Below are 25,309 nucleotides of genomic sequence, written 5' to 3' on the forward strand. Positions count from 1 at the left end.
CATCTCCTTTTCTTTTTGCTTTTTTTTTTCTTTCTCTAACTTTTAATTTAGAGAAGAGTTTCTTTCTCTTGTGCTTGGTTGCACTTCTTTAAATCTGCAATTTTTGTAAGTCTTTCTTCCTAGAATGTTTTTCATGCATATCTCATTTGTCCGACGTTTGTCGACATAATTATTAGCTAGACGGGTGACATATATTGGTCATAGCCAGCCGGCGGCAGCGGAAACTCTTTGATCTTCTACCAAAATCGTAGAAACTCTGATACCAATTTGAAGGAAAATATCTTATTTATAAACTCACAAGTTCTATATGTTTTGTACATTTTTGTGTTTTCTATATTTTCTGTATCTATTTCTATCTATTGAAAATAACTAGTAACATCCTATTAATAAAAGTAAAAATCAAATTAAACTGGGACAAAGAACCACTCTAGCTAACAAATCCTAATTAAACATAAATAAGTAAATACCAGAAATAACAATCCTAAACAACTTACGATTCCTACTCCAACTTTGAATTATTATTTCCGATAGACTTTAATCATACAATATATATGTAAACATATATAAATACAGAAATAGTACATAATTTTCCGAGTTCTTGTCGACTCCTTCTATCATAGCCAATCAAAATTCAAGATTCTTCTTTGTCGAGTCAAACTAAAGAATGAATCAATAGAACAATAATGATATAAATGTGTCACTACTTTAACTATAGAATGAAAATGATACATAAGGATATCATGAAACAAAGAAGATGATTTATATAAATTAAATTGGAGGAACACCAAAAGTTATCTTAAAATCTTAAATTAAATATTTAGAGGTTGTGAATATGAAAAATATGAGATANATTTAAAGCAAATAAAAGAGAAAAGTAATAAATAAATGAAAGGGTATAAGTTTCATAAAACCAAAACTACAAAAATAACAAATATATAATATAAGATGTACACAAAAATATTGAAAAAATATTCAAATGTGTTAATTAAGCTTAAGAAACATTTCAGGAAGAAAATAAAAAAATGTATTCAGTAACCATCATAAATGTATATGTAACTACCACTGGATATGCAATAATTGAGAAATATGAATGTGGGTTTGGTTATTAAAATTTAGTAGGTTGTACTTGTTAGAAAATGTTCTATTAATGTAGCAAAGAAATCAAGGGGTTTAGGTTATTAGAATTTGGGGGGTTGTAGTTATTTGACTTATTTCTAATTATTAATGCAACCAATAAATGAGGAGTTTTGGTAATTGAAATTTAGGGCTTGTGTATATTCCAACGTGTTAATCTAAATTTGTAATTCATTTAATGCATTGAAATAAAGGTATGTTACTTCTTGGAAACATTAATGTAACTAATTTATTTTTTAAAAGGATAAAAATGTCTAGCAATTTTCTATGAATATTTTCTTCTTTAATTGATTAGCTATTTTATAATATTTTTATTTAGTGTAGGGGTTGTAACATCTCTCAATTTGAAATAACTAGGAAGAAGCTAATAATTGGAAATAGTCATTTTTGGAAAGAATGAAAATCTGGAAATTTGTTTAAGTTAGGAAAAGTTGAGTTCTGGTCAACTTCAAATGGTCATAACTCCTAGCTCAGGATGAGTTAGGTGTACTTCCAGATATGGTTGGAAATCTCTTGGAATGATCTTTCCAACACCGCTGAGTTTGCGCGATTCCGAGTTTGTATAAGTAAGTTATGCCCTTTAGAAGTTGGATTGTTAGATTAAGAAAAGTCTAATCCGGATTTTGGAAGGGTAATTTAGTATTTTCCTTACCTAATTATTCTAATTAGTTTTTAGGAGATTAATTGGGGTAAAACCAGATTTTGGTCAGCGTAGAAAAGTTAGAGTTCACGCTAGGGCTTGCAGAAAAGAGAAAAGAGGAGAAAGAAGAAGAGGAAGCAAGATTCGTCAAGATCATCGAGTTTAGCGTGTGAAATTCGCCGGGGGTGATCCCTACAAGGTATGTGAGATCACATAGCGTTGTGTTAGTTCACCCACGCGCCAATCATGATTCAATTCAACGAAATATGTGTGATTTGAAAGTAAATCCTTTGAGTTCTTGATGAAATTCGTTTGAATTCTTGTGGGTTGTTTTGTTGAAGTTTCTTGTGATTTGATTCATGTTTCCGGGTGTAATTTTGGTTTGAATCTATCATATACTGAGGGTATAAATGATCCTAAGTGTTTGGGGAAAGAATCATTGAAGTTTAGAGGGTTTAGAGTTGAAAAACGAAGTAGAAAAGTCGTCAAACACCTGGGGATAGGGGTGGGGAGTCGCGCCAGCCAGCACCCCCCAAAAGAGTCTCTGAATGTTCACTCTTGGGGCGCCGCGACAGCCAGCGTACCCCAGACTGGTCTCTGAATATTGAGGGCTGGCGCCCCACGCCACTCAGAGCGCTAGGGATGCCAGTTCTCCCCATTCGCTCCCCACCTTTTTGTACTTTTTTCTTAGCAATGTACCTATGTTTCTTAGTTGATTCCAACACTCTAAGGTACATCTAAGCATCATGAAATCATCCATAAACATGAGATCATGAACCTTGAATCCATAATCCAATTCAAGGAAAGTTAAAATCAAAGTCAAGAAAAGTAAAAGTCAAGTTAAGAGAAGTTCATAAAGTTTTCTAAACGTCTTTTTGCAAACGTTTTAACTTTGTTTTAAGACTTAAGTGTTGAGTTCAGTAAAGAGTAAAATTGAAGTTCATTTCTTCAAAAGTATATGGGGACTAAGTATTGCCAAAGAGATTCAAAATGACTTCATATTTAAATAAGAAAGGAAACTGAGATTTCCAAAGAGCCTTCGGGATAGTTTTCAGAAAAAGTAATCGCTTTCTAAATGAAGCAAAAGGGGAAACTTTGATTTCCAAGATAACCTTGGAGCTAAGTTTTTGAGCACTAATTTCAAATCAAAGAAGAAGTATGTTTTTTTTTTAAATATAAGAGCTAGTATATTTTGAGAGTAGTATTGAGCACCAAATTGGGGGCGGGCATGAGTTTAGATAACTCACATCTCCATAAAATCATGTAGCCACCATGGGTAGAAAAGGGTCATACTTTTTATATGAACCCTTTTCACAATAGACTAGTAGATCCACTTAATAGTTCAGGTCCTATACCTCTGGCCGGGTATAGGATGCACTGGCAACGTGAGGTAGATCGATGTATCATCACTATAGCTCTTATGTGATAGTTGTCGGTTAGAGAAACTCCCACATAAGTTATTGTATTTTTATATACATCAGTTTATTGTATTTTTACATACATTTCAGAGTTATGTTGTATCCTTGTATATACACAGAGTTGACATAATGTTTTTAAACAACTTTTCTTTATATTGCACTTGTTTTAAACTGCTTTATATTGAAATGAGTTCAGTTAAGTATTCATGAGTTGGGAAGAGCCAGGTAAGTGGTTCTTTCAGATTTCCCTTTCAAGCCTATGTTGTATTAGCATTCCATCTCGCATACTCGTACATTCAATGTACTGATGCCAGTTGGCCTGCATCGTCTTATGATGCAGACAGATGTAACTAGGATCGATATTCCAGCACACTGTTGATCCAGTGAGCAGTTCAGAGTCACTGGGTGAGCCTCCTTGCATTTCAAAGGATCTATTTTCATTGCTTTCTAGTTAGTTCATTAGGATGTTGTGGGGTTGTCCCAACATCCATCTCAGTTGTTTTAGAGGCTTCATACACAGTCAAATAGTCTTATGAGTCTTTTCATTATTATTTCTTATTGTTAAGATTTGGGTTGCCACTTTTGGCCAAGTTGAATGTTTAACCTTTAAACATTCTTAGTTATTTTATTATTCAGTTCAGTTAAGTGTTATTGATCATTATAAGTATGAATATTGTCTTCCGCTGAGTTAAGTAAGCCAGGCCAAGGGTTCCCTTGGGGCCAGCAATGGTCTTCGAGTGCCAGCCACGTCCGGGGTGTAGGCTCTAGGCTTGACAAACTTGGTATCAGAGCACAGATTTCAAGAGTCCTAGGGAGTCTATGAAGTCGTGTATGTAGAGTCCTATTTATCGGTGTGAAGCGCGCCACATCTATAATTATGAGGCTACAACATTTAGGAAAAGTTCTCACTTCTTTTACACTCTTTTTGTGCGTTAGAGTTTATCTCTAAAAATTTTCCTTCTAATTCGTGCTTGCGCGTGCTTTTCAGATAATCATACCTCCACGAAGAGCTATCAGAGGACATCCTGCAAGGCGTAATATTGAGGAGCAAGAGTTACCTAATGCACCTGAAGTGCAACCGCAAGGAGAAGTTACTAATGCTGAGTTCAGAGAGGCTATAAAGATGCTCAGTCAAGTTGTGACTAACCAAGCTGGGCAGAAGAGAGGAGCTCGACAAGAAGAGGCTGACACTTCAAGGATTCGTGAGTTCTTGAGGATGAACCCTCCAAGTTTCACTGGTTTGAGCATTGTAGAGGATCCAGAGAACTTCATTGAGGAACTGAAAAAGGTGTTCGATGTGATGCATGTTACTGATACTGTGAGAGTTGAGCTAGCTGCATATCAGATGAAAAATGTTGCTAGGACTTGGTTTGATCAGTGAAAAGGGGGGGACCTGAGGACGCACCACCTGCGAGTTGGGCTTGTTTTAAGGAGGCTTTCTTGGGGCGTTTCTTTCCCCGAGAACTGAAAGAGGCTAAGGTACGAGAGTTCCTCACACTTAAGCAAAATTCTTTGAGTGTTCATGAGTATGGGTTGAAATTCACCCAACTGTCTCGCTATGCTTCGGAAATGGTTGTGGATATGAGGAGTAAGATGAGTCTGTTTGTTGCTGGGTTGTCCCGTCTATCAAGCAAAGAGGGTCGAACAACAATGCTTGTTGGGGACATGGACATTTCGAGGTTGATGGTCTATGTGCAACAAGTAGAGGAAGATAAGTTGAGGGATAAAGAGGAATTCAAGAACAAGAGGGCTAAGACAGGGAATGAGTCCGGGCAACAGAAGAGTAATGCCAACCGATCATCCTTCCAATAGAAACAGAAAGGACCTGCTCCATCATCTGCTAGTACACCTGCACCTAAGAACAAATGTGAGTACAATAATTAGAACTTCAGAACTAAACCTGCTTATTCCCAGGGTAGTATGGCGCAACTACCTGCGCCAAGTGTGGTAGGAACAACTTAGGTATTTGTCGTGAGGACTCCACTAGTTATTTCAAGTGTGGTCAGACTGGGCATTTCATGTGAGATTGTCCAAAGAACAAACAGGGAAATTGTAATGGGGGCAATAGAGCCCACTCTTCTTCAGTTGCTCCACCAGACAGAATTGCACCTAGAGAGGCTACTCTGGTACTGGCGGAGGAACAAACCGCTTATATGCTATCAACAGTCGCCAAGAGCAAAAGGATACACCAGATGTTGTCACTAGTATGATTCAAGTCTTTGACTTTACTTTTATCCCTTGCTAGATCCAAGAGCGAGTTTATCTTTTGTTACTTCATATGTTGCTATGAACTTTGATGTTATTCCTAAGCAACTTAGTGAACCATTCAGTGTCTCTACACCTGTTGGTGAGTCTATTCTAGCAGAGAGAGTCTATCGTGATTGTCCTGTTTTCATCAATCACAAAAGTACCATGGCTGATTTAATTGAGTTGGACATGATAGATTTTGATGTCATTCTTGGTATGGACTAGCTTCATGCCTGCTATGCCTCAATTGATTGTAGAAAGTAGTCAAGTTTCAGTTTCCAAATGACCCAGTCTTAGAGTGGAGAAATAGTTCAGTAGTGCCTAAGGGTCGATTCATTTCGTACCTTAAAGAAATGAAGTTAGTTTTAACTGGTGTGTCTATCACTTAGTCCGAGTTAATGACTCAAGTGTTGAAGTACCTCATATTCAATCAGTTTCAGTAGTAAGAGAGTTTCCAAAAGTCTTTCCAGATGATCTTCCCGGAGTCCCTCCTAAGAGAGATAGACTTCGGTATAGACCTTCTTCCAGATACTCGTCCTATCTCTATTCCGCCATATAGAATGGCACCAGCAGAGTTGAAAAAACTTAAAGAGCAGTTGAAAGACCTTTTAGAGAAAGGGTTTATTCAACCAAGTGTCTCACATTGGGGCACTCTGGTCTTATTTGTGAGAAAGAAAGATGATTTCCTTAGGATGTGTATAGATTACCGCCAATTGAACAAGGTTACCATCAAGAACAAGTATCATTTTTCGAGAATTGATGATCTTTTCGATCAACTTTATGGTGCTTCTTGTTTTTCAAAAATAGACCTCAGATCTGGCTACCATCAGTTGAAATTAAGGGAATGTGATATTCCAAAGACAGCATTCATGACCCATTATGGTCATTATAAGTTTCTGGTCATGTCGTTCGGTTTAACTAATGCACCTGCAGCGTTCATGGACCTTATGAATACAGTCTTCAAACCTTATTTAGATATGTTTGTTATCGTCTTCATTGATGACATACTAATCTATTTAAGGAATAAAGAGGATCATGTTAGCTATCTCATAATAGTTCTTCAGACTTTGAAAGATAAAGAATTGTATGCCAAGTTCTCTAAGTGTGAGTTTTGGCTTGAGTCTGTGGAATTCTTAGGCCATATTATGTCTCATATATTATGTCTTGAGAGGGAATTAAAGTTGATACTCAGAAAATTGAGGTAGTGCAGAATTGGCCTAGACCCACATCTCCAACTGATATTAGGAGTTTCTTGGGTTTGGCTGACTATTATAGAAGGTTTGTAGAAGGGTTCTCATCCATTTCGTCTCCCTTGACTAAGTTGACTCAGAAAACAGTGAAGTTTCAATGGTCTGAGGCTTGTGAGAAAAGAGGAATTGAAAAAGAGGTTGACTACTGCCCCAGTTTTGACCTTACCGGAAGGTACTCAAGGTTTTGTGGTGTATTGTGATGCATCTAGAGTTGGTTTGGGTTGTGTGTTAATGAAGAATGGCAAAGTCATAGCTTATGCCTCCAGACAGTTGAAAGTTCATGAAAAGAACTACTCAACCCATGACTTAGAATTGGCTGCTGTAGTATTTGCTTTGAAGATATAACATCATTATTTGTATGATGTTTATGTTGATGTATTCACTGATCACAAGAGTCTTCAATATGCATGTGTTCACTCAGAAAGAGCTTAATGTCAGACAAATGAGGTGGTTAGAATTACTCAAGGATTATGACATGAGTATTCTTTACCACCCAGGTAAGGCTAATGTTATTGTTGATGCTTTGAGCAGGTTGTCTATGGGTAGTACCGCCCATGTTGAGGAAGAAAAAAGAGAGTTGGCGAAAGATGTGCATAGACTTGCACGCTTAGGAGTCCAGCTAATGGATTCCACAGAAGAAGGAGTAGTGGTGATGAATGGGGTTGAATCTTCATTAGTGTCAGAAGTAGAAGGTAAGCAAGACCAAGACCCTATTTTGCTTGAATTGAAGGCAATGTTCATAAGCAAAAAAGTATTAACTTTTGAACAGGGGGAGATGGTGTATTGAGATATCAAAGTAAGTTGTGTGTACCAATGGTGGATGGACTCCAAGAGAGGATCATGGAGGAAGCTCATAGCTCCAAATATTCCATTCATTCGGGTTCCACCAAGATATATCGTGATTTGAAAGAAGTGTATTGGTGGAATAGTATGAAGAGAAACATTGCAGAATTTGTTGCTAAGTGTCCAAACTGCCAACAAGTTAAAGTAGAGCACCAAAAGCCCGGTGGTTTGGCGCAGAATATAGAACTTTCAGAATGGAAGTGGGAGATGATTAATATGGATTTCATCACAGGCTTGCCAAGGTCTCGCAGACAGTATAATTCTATTTGGGTGATAGTCGATAGAATGACGAAATCAGCCCACTTTTTACCGGTAAAGACTACTCATTCGGCAAAAGATTATGCTAAGTTGTATCTTCAAGAGGTGGTAAGAGTTAATGGGGTTCCGGTCTCTATTATATCAGACAAAGGTGCGTAATTTACTGCACAGTTTTGGAAGTCATTCCAAAAAGGCTTGGGTTCAAATGTGAACTTAAGTACTGCCTTTCATCCTCAGACAGATGGGCAAGCAGAGCGCACTATTCAGACCTTAGAAGATATGTTGAGGGCTTGTGTGATTGATTTCAAAGGGAATTGGGATGATCACCTACCTCTCATTTAGTTTGTTTACAACAATAGTTACCACTCTAGCATCTAAATGGCTCCTTATGAAGCTCTTTATGGGAGAAGATGTAGATCTCCTATTGGATGGTTTGAAGTTGGTGAAGCTGGGTTGATAGGACTTGATTTGGTTCATCAAGTTATTAAGAAGGTGAAAGTGATTCAAGAGAGGTTGAAAATGGCATAGAGTCGTCAGAAATCCTACACTGATGTTAGGAGAAGAGAGTTAGAGTTTGAAGTAAATGATTGGGTATATCTTAAAGTCTCACCCATGAAAGGTGTTATGAGGTTTGGTAAGAGGGGAAAATTTAGTCCCCGGTATATTGGCCCTTACAGAATATCGAAAAAGGTAGGTAATGTAGCTTATGAGTTGGAGCTACCACTAGAGTTAGCCGTGGTTCATCCGGTATTTCACATCTCTATGTTGAAGAAGTGCATGGGCGATCTTTCATTGATCATACCAACTGAAAGTATTGAGATCAATGATAGCTTATCTTATGAGGAGATTCCTGTTCAGATTCTAGATCGCCAAGTTCGCAAGTTGAGAACAAAAGAGGTAGCATCAGTCAAAATCTTTTGGAGTAACCAATTTGTTGAGAAAGCTATTTAGAAAGTTGAGGAGGATATGAAGAAGAGATATCCACATCTCTTTGAGTCCATAGAAAATGCAAACCAAGGTACTAATTCTCTTCTTAGTACTCTTTAAATTATGAGTGAGCATGTGGTATGTTTGCATTTGCTTGTTGGGTATTTGAACTTGATGTTACACCCTGAGCCTAGTAATAATATTCTCATTCGAGGACGAATGTTTCCAAGGGGGAGATATTGTAACATCTCTCAATTTGAAATAACTAGGAAGAAGCTAATAATTGGAAATAGTCATTTTTGGAAAGAATGAAAATCTGGAAATTTGTTTAAGTTAGGAAAAGTTGAGTTCTAGTCAACTTCAAACGGCCATAACTCCTATCTCAGGATGAGTTAGGTAAACTTCCGAATATTGTGGGAAATCTCTTGGAATGATCTTTCCAACGCCGCCGAGTTTGCGAGATTTCGAGTTTGTATAAGTAGGTTATGCCCTTTCGAAGTTGGGCTGTTGGATTAAGGAAAGTCTGATCCGAATTTTAGCAGGGTAATTTAGTCGTTTCCTTACCTAATTATTCTAATTCATTTTTAGGAGATTAATTGAGGTAAAACCAGATTTTGGTCAGTTTATAAAAGTTAGAGTTCACGCTAGGGCTCGGAGAAAAGAGAAAAAACCAGAAAGGAGAAAAGGAAGCAATCGTCATGCTCGTAGGTTTAGCGTGTGGAATTCGTCGGGGGCGATCCCTACGAGGTATGTGAGATCACATAGCAATGGGTTAGTTCACCCACGCGCCAATCATGATTCAATTCAGCGAAATATGTGTGATTTGAAAGTAAATCCTTTGAGTTCTTGATGAAATTTGTTTGAATTCTTGTGGGTTGTTTTGTTAAAGTTTCTTGCGATTTGATTCATGTTTTAGGGTGTAATTTCAGTTTGAATCTATCATATATTGAGGGTATAAATGATCCTAAGTGTTTGGGGAAAGAATCATTGAAGTTTAGAGGGTTTAGAGTTGAAAAATGAAGAAGAAAAGTCGTTAAACACCTGGGGATAGGGGTGGGGAGTCGCGCCAGCTAGCGCCCCCCAAAAGAGTCTCTGAATGTTCACCCTTGTAGCGCCGCACCAACCAGCGCTTCCTAGACTGGTGTCTGAATATTGAGGGCTGGCTCCCCGCGCCACTTAGAGCGCCTAGGACGTCAGTTCTCCCCATTCGCTCCCCACCTTTTTGTACTTGTTCCTTAGCAATGTACCTATGTTTCTTAGTTGATTCCAACACTCTAAGGTACATCTAAACATCATGAAATCATCCATAAACATGAGATCATGAACCTTGAATCAATAATCCAATTCAAGGAAAGTTAAGATCAAAGTCAAGAGAAGTAAAAGTCAAGTTAAGAGAAGTTCATAAAGTTTTCTAAAAGTCTTTTTGCAAACGTTTTAACTTTGTTTTAAGACTTTAGTTTTGAGTTCAGTAAAAAGTAAAATTGAAGTTCATTTCTTCAAAAGTATATGGGGACTAAGTATTCCCAAAGAGATTCAAAATGATTTCATATTTAAATAAGAACGGAAACTGAGATTTCCAAAGAGCCTTCCAGATAGTTTTCAGAAAAAGTAATCGCTTTCTAAATGAAGCAAGAGGGGAAACTTTGATTTCCAAGATAGTCTTTGAGCTAAGTTTTTGGGCACTAATCTCAAATCACAGAAGAAGTATGTTTTTATTTTTAAAACATACGAGCTAGTGTATTTTGGGACTAGTATTGAGCACCGAATTGGGGGCAAGCATGAGTTCAGATAACTCACGTCTCCATAAAACCATGTAGCCACCATGGGTAGAAAAGGGTCATACGTTTTAAATGAACCCTTTTCACACTAAACTAGTGGATCCACTTAGTAGTTCAAGTCCTATATCTCTGGCCGGATATAGGATGCACTGGCAGCGTGAGGTAGATCGATGTATCATCACTATAACTTTTATGTGATGGTTGTCGGTTAGATAAACTCCCACAGAAGTTATTGTAATTTTTTATACATCAGTTTATTGTATTTTTACATACATTTCAGAGTTATATTGTATCCTTGTATATACACAGAGTTGACATAATATTTTTAAACAACTTTTCTTTATATTGAAATGAGTTCAGTTAAGTATTCATGAGTTGAGAAGAGACAGGTAAGTGTTTCTTTTAGATTTCCCTTTCAAGCCTATGTTGTTTTAGCATTCCAACTCGCATACTCTTACATTCAATGTACTGATGCCAGTTGGCCTGCATCGTCTTATGATGCAGACACAGGTAACTAGGATCGGCATTCCAGCGCACCATTAATACAGTGAGCAATTCAGAGTCAGTCAGTCGGTGAGTCTCCTTGCATTTCGGAGGATCTATTTTCATTGCTTTCTAGTTAGTTCATTAGGTTGTTGTGGGGTTGTCACGACCCGGGAGCACCCCCAAGTCGTAACAAGGCGTACTCGACCCCGAAGGGGTCTTATACAAGCCACATAGTCATTCATTGCATTCAATAATGAAAATAGCGCGGAATAATAATAGAAAAACTTATTTACATCCACACATTTAAACTTCTTAAAACAACTTTAAAAAACACACAGCGGAAATCTAAGTCTCACATGGCCATTTTAGACACAGTCGCAAAACATAAGTAGGGACACGGCCCTTTACAATCAAAAGAAGTCTATTACATGAACAAAAGAACTTAAAAGTCTTGTCCTCGAATCCATGAGGACATACCAAGTCTTGGAGGAAAGCAATCCAACACTTCAAACTAGCTAGGAGGGATCACTTGCCGGAACCTACACTTATAGTAAAAATATGAAGAATATGGGTTAGTACACAAAATGTACTAAGTATGATGACCATGCAAAACATGCTTAAAAAGGGACATTTTAGTTAGAAACCATGCATTATGCCACCTTTTTGAAATATCATGAACAATAGCATAAAAGACATACAAGACAAGCATAACATCAAGTAAGTCATAATATCACCTTTAAACAATATCAACATGAAAACCTTTACCTTGGACCTTCACCTCAAGAAACCCTTATGCTATACCTCGTGCAATGTATGGATGACGTCCCATACCACCATCCATACTAAGGCACCACATTTAGGTCACTTAAAGTAACTTATCATTCCTTTCTTTCACCTTTGCACAATATTCATACATAAGAGGTATATCATTAATTAAGACATGACAAGGGAAAATAACTCGTAATATAACCCAAGTATAACATGCATAACATATTAAGCATTTAAGAGCCAACATTCTTTAATAACCTCATTTAGGGTACATTCATGTCACAGTCATTAGGATTTAGAGAAACTCACTATGACCCTCTCCAAGCCTACTCGTGCAATGTATAGGTAGCATCCCATACTACTACCTACACTTTGTAGAACCTGTCAAGAAACCATAATGAAATCTCACATGATGGGAAGTAAGCGTTTAACCGACATAGACCATGAGAGCTTGTCATGGAATCCGGTGTCATGAGTCCCCACACCGAAAAGAGGTGGTCTACTTGCCTAAGGAAGACCGGTATATATAGCTTAATGGATCCACTAGCTTCCTATGCGGGCACATAGTTTATGGGATAAGGTAGACGATCATTGAAACTCATGCCTAACTGTCGGGGGAGTTTCCATCTAACCAAATCCGCTCGGTGCTTAGCCTACATTCCCATAGAATAGTTCATTACTTTGACATCATCACACATGAAAGGGTGCCATAAGCCTACCGATTCAAGGTACATTATTTAACACATGAAAGGGTGCCATAAGCCTACCGATTCAAGGTACATTTAGGAAAGCTCATTAACTCCTCTTGAAAGGGTGCCATGGGCCTACCGATTCAAGTCTCATCATTAACCTTTATGGAAAGGTGCCATAGGCCTACCGAATCCAAGGTTCATTACTTATCATTAATGGAAGGGTGCCATAAGCCTACCGATCCAAGGTTCATTATAAGCATGTGTGGAAGGGTGCCATAAGCCTACCGATCCAAGGATTCAACAATCAACAATATAATCATTTATACAAGAAAAGGATGCATAAGCCCTACCAATTCAAGGTATACTTTACATTGAAGAATCCTTCATATTCTATCATCAACATTCATGAGTGTCAAATTGAGAAATAATCTTTCAATAGTAACACATTTACATTCATAACATGATCACATTATCTTCATTGAACTCTCATTCATACAATGTCATGATAACACTTCAATTTCTTATACTATGCCTTCAAGGCCATGGTCACAATGTAACAAACAAGTAAACAATTCTAAGTCAACATTAGCTCCTCATGTCTTGCCTTTAAGGCCATGGTCACAATACATTCCATAATTAAACACCTCCACCATAAGTGGATCAAACCAAGCAAGAACAATTTTATCCCTAATATGAGATTAAGCCAACTTACCATCCTCCAAAGCCATAATAACCATTACTCAATTCCCAACAATTCTATCACCACAAGGTGATTCGCCCATAATTTGCCCATAAGGCCACAATCCTCAATTCATCCATATACCAACAATTCATCAACATTAAATCATAGGCATTAAACCCACTTCATAAGCAAATTCAAGTCTTTTAATGAAAACATGGGTTCTTGAAGAAGTTTCATATAAAATCATCTTAAAATCATAAATACAACTTCAATTCACCAATATAATGACTTTGAAAACATTTTACCCATGAACCCATAACTAGAATAGAAAATAGAAGTTTTGTTCTTTGAAGACTTTTGAAACCCTTTTTAATGGACTCCTTGAAGGAAAGATAATCAAGGATCAAGGATCACCATACCTTTGCTAAGATTCCCCAAGAAAATTGATGAAGACACCACCTTCAAACCAAGCCCTAGCTCCAAGTTCTTGACTTTCTTAAATGGAGGTTTGTAGAGAGGGAAATGTTTTTAGGGATGGGAATTGGATTATTGTATCTAGGAAATAATATAAGTCCTTTGAAAAAAAAGGTCCAACACTTAGAAAAATTTTCAGGCGGGTGAACAGTAATGAACAGTAACATTAGCTACTGGAATTTGCCTTTTTCTGCCGGACAGACTTTACGAAAATGGGCATAACTTCTTCGTCCGAACTCCGAATGAGGTAAAACGAAGTGCATTAGGTAGCTAACTCAAAGGGCTTTCCATGGATATATTATTAGCCACCCAACTAATTTGTGTGCTAGGAGATATGACCCTCCAAAGTAGACCCTCGAAAAAGGCTTCACTTGGAAATTTCGGATTTTGATACGGTTGCTCTAAAATTTGGGTTAGACCCATTTCCCACTCAATTTGACCCCCTAAACAAGAATATGAAGTCGGATTTTCGAAAAATAAAACGGATCTTTTTATATACAGCTAAACAAGTTTCCGGTAACTTCCGAAGCACATTTTTAAGAACTTTTGGGTCAAATTCAAATATAATCATTTCATTAAGTTCTCGACTCCAAACTCACATGTGAGGCTCTAGTTTCACTCTATCATTTTCCGAGTCGTTACAGGGGTTGTCCCAACATCCATCTCAGTTGTTTTAGAGGTTTCATAGACACTCAGATGTTAGTCTTTTGAGTCTTTTAATTATCATTTCTTATTGTTAAGACTTGGGTTGCCACTTTTGGCCAAGTTGAATGTTTAACCTTTAAACATTCTCAGTTATTTTATTATTCAGTTTAGTTAAGTGTTATTGGTCATTATAAGTATGAATATTGTCTTCCGCTGAGTTAAGTAAGCCAGACCAAGGGTTCGCTTGGGGCCAACAATGGTCTTCGAGTGTCAGCCATGTCCGGGGTGTAGGCTCGAGGCGTGACAGGGGTGAAATAGTATTTCAACTTTAACTTTTTTTGTTTCCACTTTTATTAATATATTAGCTATTTTATAATATTTTTATTTAGTGTAGGGGTGAAATGGTATTTCAACTTTTAACTTTTTTTGTTTCCACTTTTATTAATATATATTAGTTTCTGGGTACATGCGTTGCACGTGTGTTCCAATTTAATATATTTAGTTAAGATTTTTCATAGATATAAATATTACTCCCTCCATTTCAAATTAATTGAATTGTTGAGACATTTTTCATTTTTCAAATTAACTTAATTGTTCAATCTTCAAGACCTCTTTTGGAATATTCTTCCACTTTTACCCTTCATTAGTTAGTGCTGAAATTAGTGATTAACTTATTATAATTAATCTTTAGTTATTTTAATCATAAATTTGACAATAATTAATAAGGGTAAAAATAAAAAGCTATTTTTTATTTATGTCTTAATTTTCTTTTCTTAAAAAATGTGAAGTTAAATTAATTTGAAATAATTCCAATACTCACTCATGAAGATACACGTGTTTGAATAGACACACAGTCACTTCATAGCCCCTTCATAGCCCCTTCTTTGCTTTTAATGTTATTGTTAACTTAATTATTACTATGTCAATTAAACATGTGGCCCTGCTTGTATGTCACTCGGATTATTATTATTGTGCAATTTGATTAAATTTAAAAATTCTATCAAATGCCACATAATTAAAATAGATGGAGTAATATATTTTATTTAAAAATAAAGTAAAAATTATTATAAATCATAATAATTATATAGTAAAAGACATCAAAATTTGATAACAATCTAAATTCTATTGATGCCACATAAACTGGGATAGAAGGAATAACAAATTATAATAATTAATAACTTAAAATATTTACAAATCATAAAAAATAAATAATTGACTTTCGACATTTTATTTATATCACATAAATAGAGACAAAATAAATACTCTCTCTATCTAACAATAGTTGTCCATTATTGACTTGATACACCCCTTGAATTATAATTATTAATAAATTAAAATATTTATAAATCATTAAAAAAATTAATTGACTTTCGAAATTTTATTTATATCACATAAATTGAGACTACATAAATACTCTCATTGTCCAACAATAGTTGTACACACACCCTTAAGAACAATAAATAATAAGGTTAATATTACTATATTATGCTTTGACTTTATTAAATTTAATACTTTGAGAAATGTGTTAGATGATAAATAATATTTAATAGCAAGGGTAAAATAGACACAAAAGGTAAATTATTTCTTTATTTTTTTAAAATTGGACAAGTATTGTTGGACAACAATTTTTTAGTATAGTAGACAACTATTGTTGAACGAAAGAAGTAACATATATTGGGCCCGTGCTGGCACAGGCACCATTTTCTAGTCATTTATAATTTTTTAGTTTATGAAGAGTAAAAATACACTTACCCACTTTTTTTATTTATTTATTATTATTATTATTATATATTAAGAATTAATCTAAGGAACTGTATATTTAATATTTAAATAGTTAAATGTTTTATAATATATTACTTTATAGGAGGGTAAAATCGTAATTCAACTTTCAATTTTTTTTATTCCACTTTTAGTAATATATGATTATGATTATGTAAAGCGCAAGTAATTTCTCTAGTCTTAAAATAAAATAGAAAATTGAACGCCTCCACCTCATTGACACTTTGTAGTACATAAAAGCATTACTTGTCGGTGACAAAATAAAGAAATATGAATTTACTACATAATTTGCAACAATTTGAATTATTCTGAAACACGATTTTTTTTTGAATTATTTTACCACTATACGAAATGTCTAGCGGTTTTTTATTAAAAGAAAAATTCTAAATAGGGATAAGTACAAGCAATGATGGTTAGACCTTACCTTACCAATCCTAATAAGATAATGAACTACTCCAACATTGAATTTCAAAATAAATAATTGCATTCGAATGGCATTATATCATATTAATGCCTAATCAAGTATATAAAAACTTTAATCCAAATCCATGAAACTTTTGCTCTGTGATACGATTGAGATTCTCACTCATCTCCACGGTAAAATAATTCTTCCAATCTCCAATCTCTCCTTTACGAAAGTACGTTTTATTTCCCTCTCCAGTTGGCAACTTCTCATTTGTATTCACCTTCAAATTGCTCAAATTCTCAAAGCTACACATTTTTAATATTTCATCCACAACTCCACAATTTTCTTCCTCAATAGAAAATTGACATTCTAAGAATTCAGCCAATCGTTTAAGTTGAATTTTTGGTTTCTCTTTCATTTCTTCATACATGAGGAAAAGTACTTTGTTTGGATTTTCTATGCTCTGTTTCCAATAATCCAACACGTGATCCCAAAATGGTCCATAAATGCTCACCCCTTGCAAAAAAGATCAAACATTTCTTCAATGGAATTGGTATCTTTGTGATCAAGTCTTAAATTGTTTGAAAAATGCCACATAGAAATAAAAGTGTCCCTAGGATTCCTACACAAGTAAACAAGTTTGGTTTCTGAATTTTGAATAGATTTTGGCAATGAAACAAAGGGCACATGAGTTGCCAAAAGTCTCGGTGAAGTGAAAGCTGAAAAATCAGGGACTTGACCATCAACATAGAGTGTATGTTCCAAGAATGGAACAAGAACATGAGGATTCTTGACAAGTAAAGGATGATTTTGTTCAAAAATAGAATGTTTCGTTCGATTCACTAGAGCAAATAAAAGTGATTTTAACTAAGTGGTCCCTGATTTTGGAGTTGTAACAAGAATGATATCAGTGTCTTGAGCTTGAAATTGTTGTTGACATGCAATAACACCTTGGATCAATCTTGGTGATGTCCAAAATCCTTGGTATTTGTAGATATATGATCCAATCCATCCCTTTTCTTTTGGAAGGGTAGAGAGCAATTTCTTACACTCTTCACTTAGACTATCCTCTTGTAAATATTTGGGAGGAGAAGTTTGAGATGTTGTCATGATTTTGATGATTGAGTGTGCTTTCTTCTAGTTACTTATATAGATATCAAAATAGGTAGATTATCTACATTATCATTTAAGTCATTAAATCAAATTATAATTTAAAAAAGGAAAAAAGTTAAATAACTTTCCTAGTCAAAAAGATTATCACATCACCTCTCTTACTCTTATGTCCAAAATATATACCTATAAAGATAATTATATGCCATTATCATTTAAGTCACTTAAATCATAATTTTAAAAGGAAATGACTTAAATCATAATTTTAAAAGGAAAAAGGATAAATGACTTTCTAAGTGATAGTCTCTTTGAGCTATCTACTATAATCATGTAAGTCGTCTATATTAGTCAAAATGGGAAAAATAAATGATTTCCTAGTCATCCTCGAATTATATAGATAAATCTTTCATAGTCATTTAAATCACCTATTAATAAAAAAGAAAAATGAATAAATGATTTCCCTAGTCATAATTACGTCACTTAGAATCATATAGATAAATTACATCTCATAATTATTTAAGTCACGTATTAGTGAAAAAGAAAAAAGAACAAATGGTTTTCCTAGTCATCCTCGAATTATATAGACAAATTAGATTATCTGTCATAATCTTTTAAGTAACCTATTAGAAAAAAGGAAAAAAAAAATAATTTTCCTAGTCATAGAGAGTACTACGTCACCTTGAATTATATAGATAAATAACTAGTCATAGTTATTTAAGTCGCCTATTAGTCGAAGGGAAAAATAAATTATATTCCTAGTCATCCTTGAATTATATATATAATTACCAACCATAATAATTTAAGTCACCTATTAGTGAAAAAGGAAAAAATAAATGATTTTTCTAGTCATAGGAAGTATCACATGCATCACCTTGAATTATATGGATAAATAACTTGTCATATTCGTTTTTTCATCGACTGCACAAGACGGATCGAAGGGTTTTTTTCATTTAAAATGACGGTAATGAATATGGATTATTTTATTTATAGAATCGTCATTAAGAATTAATTTATGGTATTCCAAGTCACCTTTTGAATTCCTGATCAAAAGAAAATGTATCTTTTATTGGTTTGCGAAAAAAAAGGCGAGTAAGGAATTTTATTGACCAAGGGAAATGTATGAGGCGCCCTGAATCCCGTGATTTTAGCATGATCACATTTATCAACTTATAATTGATTAATAATTAATCTTGGATACATCATTTGCCTATGACTCACTTAAAATATTGTTGAATTATATTATTCTTAACTAAGACGTGATGTTGCGACCTTAGCTTCGACATACACTTATAAAGATGCGTAAACGCGACCTCTCCTTGTGTATCACACTTAAAAGTCTACTAGTTTGTTGAATCAAAGATTATACTTTTAAGAAGATTTAGATCAAGACGCGTAAATGCGACCTTGTCACTTATTAATTGTGACGCAAAGTTGCGACCTTAGTTAAGACGAAAGATTACGAGCCTAATATATGTAACAAAACTACGCATATTCTAGTGAATCGATTAATGAAGTAAAAAGGAATAGTAAAATTACTTTAACAACTTTGAAAACCTAAATCCTTTATTAATTAATGTATAAACTTGTTTGCACTGTATTATCCCTCATGATCATGATAATGAGCAAACAAGCACTATATATCTTTTGGCTATTCAAAGAAGGAAGCAGAAAATTCTTTTCGTTAAAAGCCCTTTTTAAAATTTTGAATTTACCCATTTAATAAGATACACCTTCTATTTCAGTTTATATGACATTATTTTCTTATTAGTTCATTCCAAAACAGAATGATACATTTTTATATTTTGAAGAAGCATATTCAACTGATCATCCTTCAATTTATGTTGATGTTGATGTGCCATGTGTTTAATGGCATATAATAACGTATTTCGAGAAAATTAAACAAAAGTTTTTCTTTTACCTGTGTTGCAAACTTTGAAGTGTGGCTGTTATTGAATAGGTGTAATATTGTATGAGTGATTTACGGGGCAAATCTTCTTTGGCAATAAATGACAAAATTTGCACCAAATAATAGTGAACTTATTTGCCAAAGAGGATTAACCCAGTAATGCATCCACACAGATTTAAGTCTCACTTGACCAATTGATTTGATGTAGTGTATTTTTAATACTATATGAAACTCTTTTATAGCAAAGAGGAAAAAAGCAAGTATTCTTTTACTGGAGTATATTTCAATGCATATGCTCTATGTAAAGAAATTGGAATAATGTTGCAAAATCTATTTATATACCTCGTTCACGTTTCAGTTTATGTGATATTTTTTTTAGTCTATTCCAATAATGAACGATACACCTCTAAATTTGAAAATAATTAACCATACACTTATGTTTTTATCCTTAATGAGAAGTTTTATAACCATATAAATGTTCTGCATGGTAAGGCCACAATTTTCAAAAAGTATAGCCACACAAAGGTTATGACATGTTTCAGACTATAAATTTATCAACAAAAAAAAAATTAAACATTTCTTTGGATGTGGCCCTTTCCCAAATCCTACTAAATGCGAGATGTTTTGTACATTAGATTGTTCTTTTTTTATTTTTGGTTTAATCAGATGAATAAAGTCGTTCCATTTCTTGCTCCATATAACTTTAGAAAAAAGAGGTTCAATTCTGAATCCATCTCTAGTTATTCCTTGATCTTCTAATTAGAAGTAAAAGTGAATTTAGGAGTACTATTTGATGAGAATTTATGTCAACATTAACAAATCATTGTGACACTTATGAGAAAGCAACAACAATAGCAGCATAATATCACAAAAGGGAAAAAGAGTGAGATCTCTAAAGTTTTTGACCATGATTCCATGAAAAAATAAATTATGTTGTGGGAATCTCTTGTTGTTGAATAGTCTTAATGGCATTTGTTGGCATATGCTTTCTTGTTGTCATAGGATATCCTAATGAGGTGCCATGAACTCATAGAACTCTTCATATGCTAGAGATTGGATTAAGGGTGCTAAATTTAGTTAGTCGATAAAAATATAATTTGTTCAATCTCTAGGCGCGAGTTGGTTGAGCTAGCATATATTTGTTGAGGCTAGTTTGGGTATAACCAAATATGTCCATATAAAGTTTGAGTAAATTTGGATAGTATATGTAGTCCATATTGACTTATAAGTGAATAAATAAAAATTGGTTGAATAACATATATGTAGTCTATATTTACTTCAACATCTTTTCAATGAACAGAAATTAAAGAATAAATCAAGAAACTAAAGCTAGAGACAATAATGAAGTCATGATGAAGTTATATGTTAAATCAAGAAATTAAAGAGACAATAATGAAGTAATGATGGAGTTATATGTTAAATCAAGAAATTAAAGAGACAATAATGAAGCAATGATGGAGTTGTATGTTCTTTTGACCCCTCATGCATGAGAATGTAATTACACAGCTAGATTCAAAATTTAAATATTATGAATTCTATATTCTAAGATAATAATAATCTCAAGTTTTCTAGTAAATTGATTTTGAATTTACTATATAAATACAAAATTCTATCCAGAACTACTGAATTATATTGAATATGTATCTAAAACTCTACCTCCACATCCCTAATTAAATACAAAGACCCACCAACATGTGTTGTGGTGTAGTGGTGGGACTGCTTCACCTTTAATCAGAGGTATCAGGTTCGAGCCCTAGGTATGGAGAAAATTATGTTGGGAGCGCCACCCCTGAATGGGTCCTGCAGTGCGCGATCCAAATTTAATCAAAGCTCTAATGTGGACTCCGGACACCGGGCGGCAAAAAAATATAAAATGTAAAGACCCTTTTAACAAGGAGAATATATTGCCACAACATCACATCATGTCTTTTTTCTTTTTCTTTTTCTTCAGCATATCCCAAATGAATTATGCCAAAATCAAATGACTATAAATGTTGGTGAACAAATTAGAAACTACTCAAAAGAATTTGAAGAATTTGAGAGGACAAGAAACGCAGGGTATTCTCCTTTAGCAAGATTGCTATATATTGCTATATGCATGAATTAAATTCTTTCTTGCCAAGGGAGAATTGCCTTGCATTTCTTCATTTCCACAAAAGTCTAATTCAGACATGTCTAATTCATCTGGTGTATGGTATTTATATTATGATTTAATTAAATTTGAATTCTCTCATTGCGGGATTCATTTTTAAGGGCAACACTTTCAGCATGAGTTTTTTAATGGCATGTTTATTTAGAGTCGAAAACTTAAACAAATGATATATATATTTAAACTATTTCTCAAATTCAACTAAAAAGTTGGATAGACAACACTTTTGTTTTTGGTTTTTCATTTGTTATTCGGTAGTCGCATTGAAGCTCGATTAATTGGGATTTGCACTGAGTAGTGCTCATTGTTGGGAAGCACTCCCTATCAAGAATTTTTTCATATTAAAAACTCTAAACCGAAATCTTTAGTTAAAAAAGAAGCAACTCTATCTGATGCGTCACATCTTTTCGATGGTGATGATAAACACTAAGTTGTAATGCAAACAAGAAAATTAAAAGAGATCAACACTTCACATTTTGTCTTTTCTCTTTCACTTTCATACCTTATGGGCTAACAAAAGGAAAGTGATTTTTTTTTTTACCTTGATTACATGAACAACTAGCTAGAAGGACAATAATAATAATAAAAGGGGGACAAAACTTAGAACTATTTATTACTTGAGCTTTTCAAAACTTTGCTTTTGGATAGCCATTTGAAGTGCTCTAGTCAAAGCTCTTACATCCAAAGTATCTTCATTTCCAGCTTCCACAATAGCTTCCATACCAAAGAAGTACCTACTTGTAACCCTAGCTTGAACAACAATTAGTTTCATATCTTCAAATGCCTCCAAAATTGATACTAGTACATCTTTTCCCTTTTTGCATGTCACTTTCACCAAAATTTTTGTCCCAATAAGCTTTTCCACCTTCACTTCCTACAACAATGATAAATAATAATAACTACGACTCAATTCCAAACAAATTTTAACTAGCTATATGGGGACCATTACTGACCCTCATTAAAAAAAATGATCATCAGGAATCTATCGTTAAATAGTTCATAGTTAATAGAATTGTTTTTGTATTATTTTGTTGCTGATTTGTCACTGAATAGCACATATAGCTAACAGAATTTTATGATAATCCATTGCTACTTTGTGATAAATTTTGTTATTTAGCTACATAATTTAGTAGTCGTTACTTCATCTTTCTATTGCGTATTTCAAACTCAACTCATGTCATTATCATATTAAATAAAAATAAGAGTGAAAAATAAATTAAATAATCCTCCCTCCGTTTCAATTGTTTGTCTTACTTTTTTTTCATCCCTTAAAAAATACCTCTTTTTTATAACTCTTTCATTTTAACTGACACATGGCATGCTTAACAACACAAGATTGAAGAACATTTTTTGTACATTCTAAATATTTTAGGACCATAAAATTCAAAAAACAATTCTTACTTTCTTAGACACGTAAACTACGTGTCAAGTAAAAAATATACTAACAAATTGAATATATATATATATATATAGAGAGAGAGAGAGAGAGAGAGAGAGAGAGAGCGTACTTGGACATGATTTAAGAGTTGTTGATACTCTCTTTGAATGGCTTCTAGCTGGAGTCTAAGCTTGATGATATAAAGGAAAGCATCCAAGATAATAGAGTTCTTTTTCACCTTCACAAAAAATAAAACAAATAAATAAATTAGGCAGTTGCTTTACTGTTTTTTTTAAAAAAAATATATACACACCATATTTTGAAACTTTAATTAAAAGTGACTAGAGGAAAATAAATGCACTCCATCCATTTCATTTAAACTGACATTATTTCTTTATTAATTTGTGAAAAAAGAATAGGGACTTTGAGAATAATTTAATTTTAAACATACACATTTTATTTTGAATATTCTTTACGTTAAATTTATCTGAAGTAATCCATAGTACTAAGATCAAAAAATAGTAATCATATTATGTATTTTAAACTACGTCACATAAATTAAAACACAAAAAATGTATATAAAAGCTAAATTAAAGAAGAAAATGGTGATTTACTGATTTGGAGTTTGTAAGTGTTCGTAAAAGGTGAAGCTTGCTACGCATTGCCATTTTAGTTTGCACTCTTCTTGATGCCATTTCTCTCTCTACTTTATGTTTTTCTCTCTCTCTTTTGTTAATGGTTTTGTTGATGTGAATAATGAATAAAGAGGAGGTTTTTATAGAAGGAATGATGTAATAAGTGATTGGTATGACCAATGTGGTGCAATGAACGAGGTTGTTCCTCTCTTAATCAGATGACTCAGGTTTGAGCTTTGAATATGAAATGTGGTGGGATAGTCGGGATCCTTTCATTCTTGATTAAAGATCTCAGGTTTGAACGCATGAAAATAAAAAAGAATATTGGGAGTGTTGCCTTCAGAAATAGGTTTTATAATGTGCGAATATTTGAATTTAATCAGACTCTAATACAAATATTGACATCGAGTAAAATACAAAAAAAAAAAAAAATGTACGTCATAGCATCATGCATGAATTGTGGTGGAATAGTTTGGATCCATTTACCCTACAACCTCGAATTCGAATGTCTGGGAATGAAAAAAAATCATGGTATAAAAGTATCATCTCTAAAAATAAATTCTACGAATTTCAAATTTAATCAAATTTTAATATAAATATTAATGGTCAAGTGGAAAACACCCCCAAAGAAAGAAAGGAAGATGTAATAGGTGATCACGGAATGTCAAGTTATTTGCTGACATAGTTCCCTTTTTCTATCTCTAGGTTGTCACTCTCTCTTTTAAGTACACTTTTCCTTGATTTATGTGATAATATTTGATTAAATATTTTTTAAGAAAATTATATTATGATAAAATAAAAGAATATTTGAAAATATTATGATAAAACGTTACGTTGTTTTGTTGTAAAGACATAATATGTGTCTGTAAATCATTTCATAAACATTTCTCTTAATTATTTGATCTTTTTTTCCAAATACTTTATTCTTGATGAAAATTTTAGGGGACTTTTAATTATGAAATATTTGGATACATAAATGGGTAGGCAAAAGTTAAAAGAGAGTCCAAAATTGTACAGTCACTGGCAATTTGCCTTGTAACATGGAATCAGCTGAAAAGGACTGATAGGAATGACAAATGCCATGTAACAAGACAACCCTTCTCAATGCAGGTTAGGTTAGATTAGGACCTCCAACTTTATCTTTAGTTGGAGTCCGATTAATTTAAATTCACACGAGAAAAATATTTGGAGATAATTAACGCATTTTCTTACTAAAGGTAAATGCAACATTTGAGTTTTTGAAATTGAAATAAATTTGGAACGGATGAGTCATATTATACTACTAGGTTGAACCAAATGCACTCTCAAAAATTCGAATCTGAAATCTTTAATAACTAAAAGTAAATAAATACTTATCACTTTATCACAATTATTGATAATTAATTAGTCGTTATTTATATGACAAGCAATTTTGGTTAAAAAGAACATCACTTCAAAACGATAAATACTTATTCACTCTTGATATTCACAACGATAATACTTAATTGTGTCTTTATCTTCTAAGTTTCTAATCGCATCCTTTCCATTTCCCACACCTTTACCCCTACCCCACCATTATAATATTTGCTTAAATTAGTACTATGTGTGTTGTATATATATACACACTTTAGAATAATATTTGGTTACATACCAGCTTACTCACTAATTTTGAGACTCGTTTGATAATGAGTTGGTGATAGTTCAGGTAGAAAATGCAAACATATG

At 33.8% G+C, this 25,309-nt stretch overlaps 2 protein-coding genes across 2 annotated transcripts; both read right to left on the reverse strand.

The window, feature by feature from the left end:
- Positions 1–16,539: 16,539 nt before the first annotated feature.
- Positions 16,540–17,537, reverse strand: LOC125859190 (cytosolic sulfotransferase 12-like). The gene is made up of 2 exons (XM_049538895.1): positions 17,378–17,537; positions 16,540–16,943 (listed from the first exon to the last, which is right to left on the reverse strand). Exons 1-2 carry the CDS (start codon positions 17,535–17,537, stop codon positions 16,540–16,542), a joined length of 564 nt encoding a protein of 187 aa, XP_049394852.1.
- Positions 17,538–22,061: 4,524 nt separating this feature from the next.
- Positions 22,062–23,708, reverse strand: LOC125858356 (uncharacterized). The gene is made up of 3 exons (XM_049538112.1): positions 23,585–23,708; positions 23,101–23,208; positions 22,062–22,466 (listed from the first exon to the last, which is right to left on the reverse strand). The coding sequence occupies exons 1-3, from the start codon at positions 23,663–23,665 to the stop codon at positions 22,206–22,208; spliced, it is 450 nt and encodes a 149-aa protein (XP_049394069.1). The 5' UTR covers positions 23,666–23,708; the 3' UTR covers positions 22,062–22,205.
- Positions 23,709–25,309: the final 1,601 nt, after the last annotated feature.

This window comes from Solanum stenotomum, chromosome 3 (genome assembly GCF_019186545.1).
Source record: "Solanum stenotomum isolate F172 chromosome 3, ASM1918654v1, whole genome shotgun sequence".
In the NCBI taxonomy this organism is placed as follows: Eukaryota; Viridiplantae; Streptophyta; class Magnoliopsida; order Solanales; family Solanaceae; genus Solanum; species Solanum stenotomum.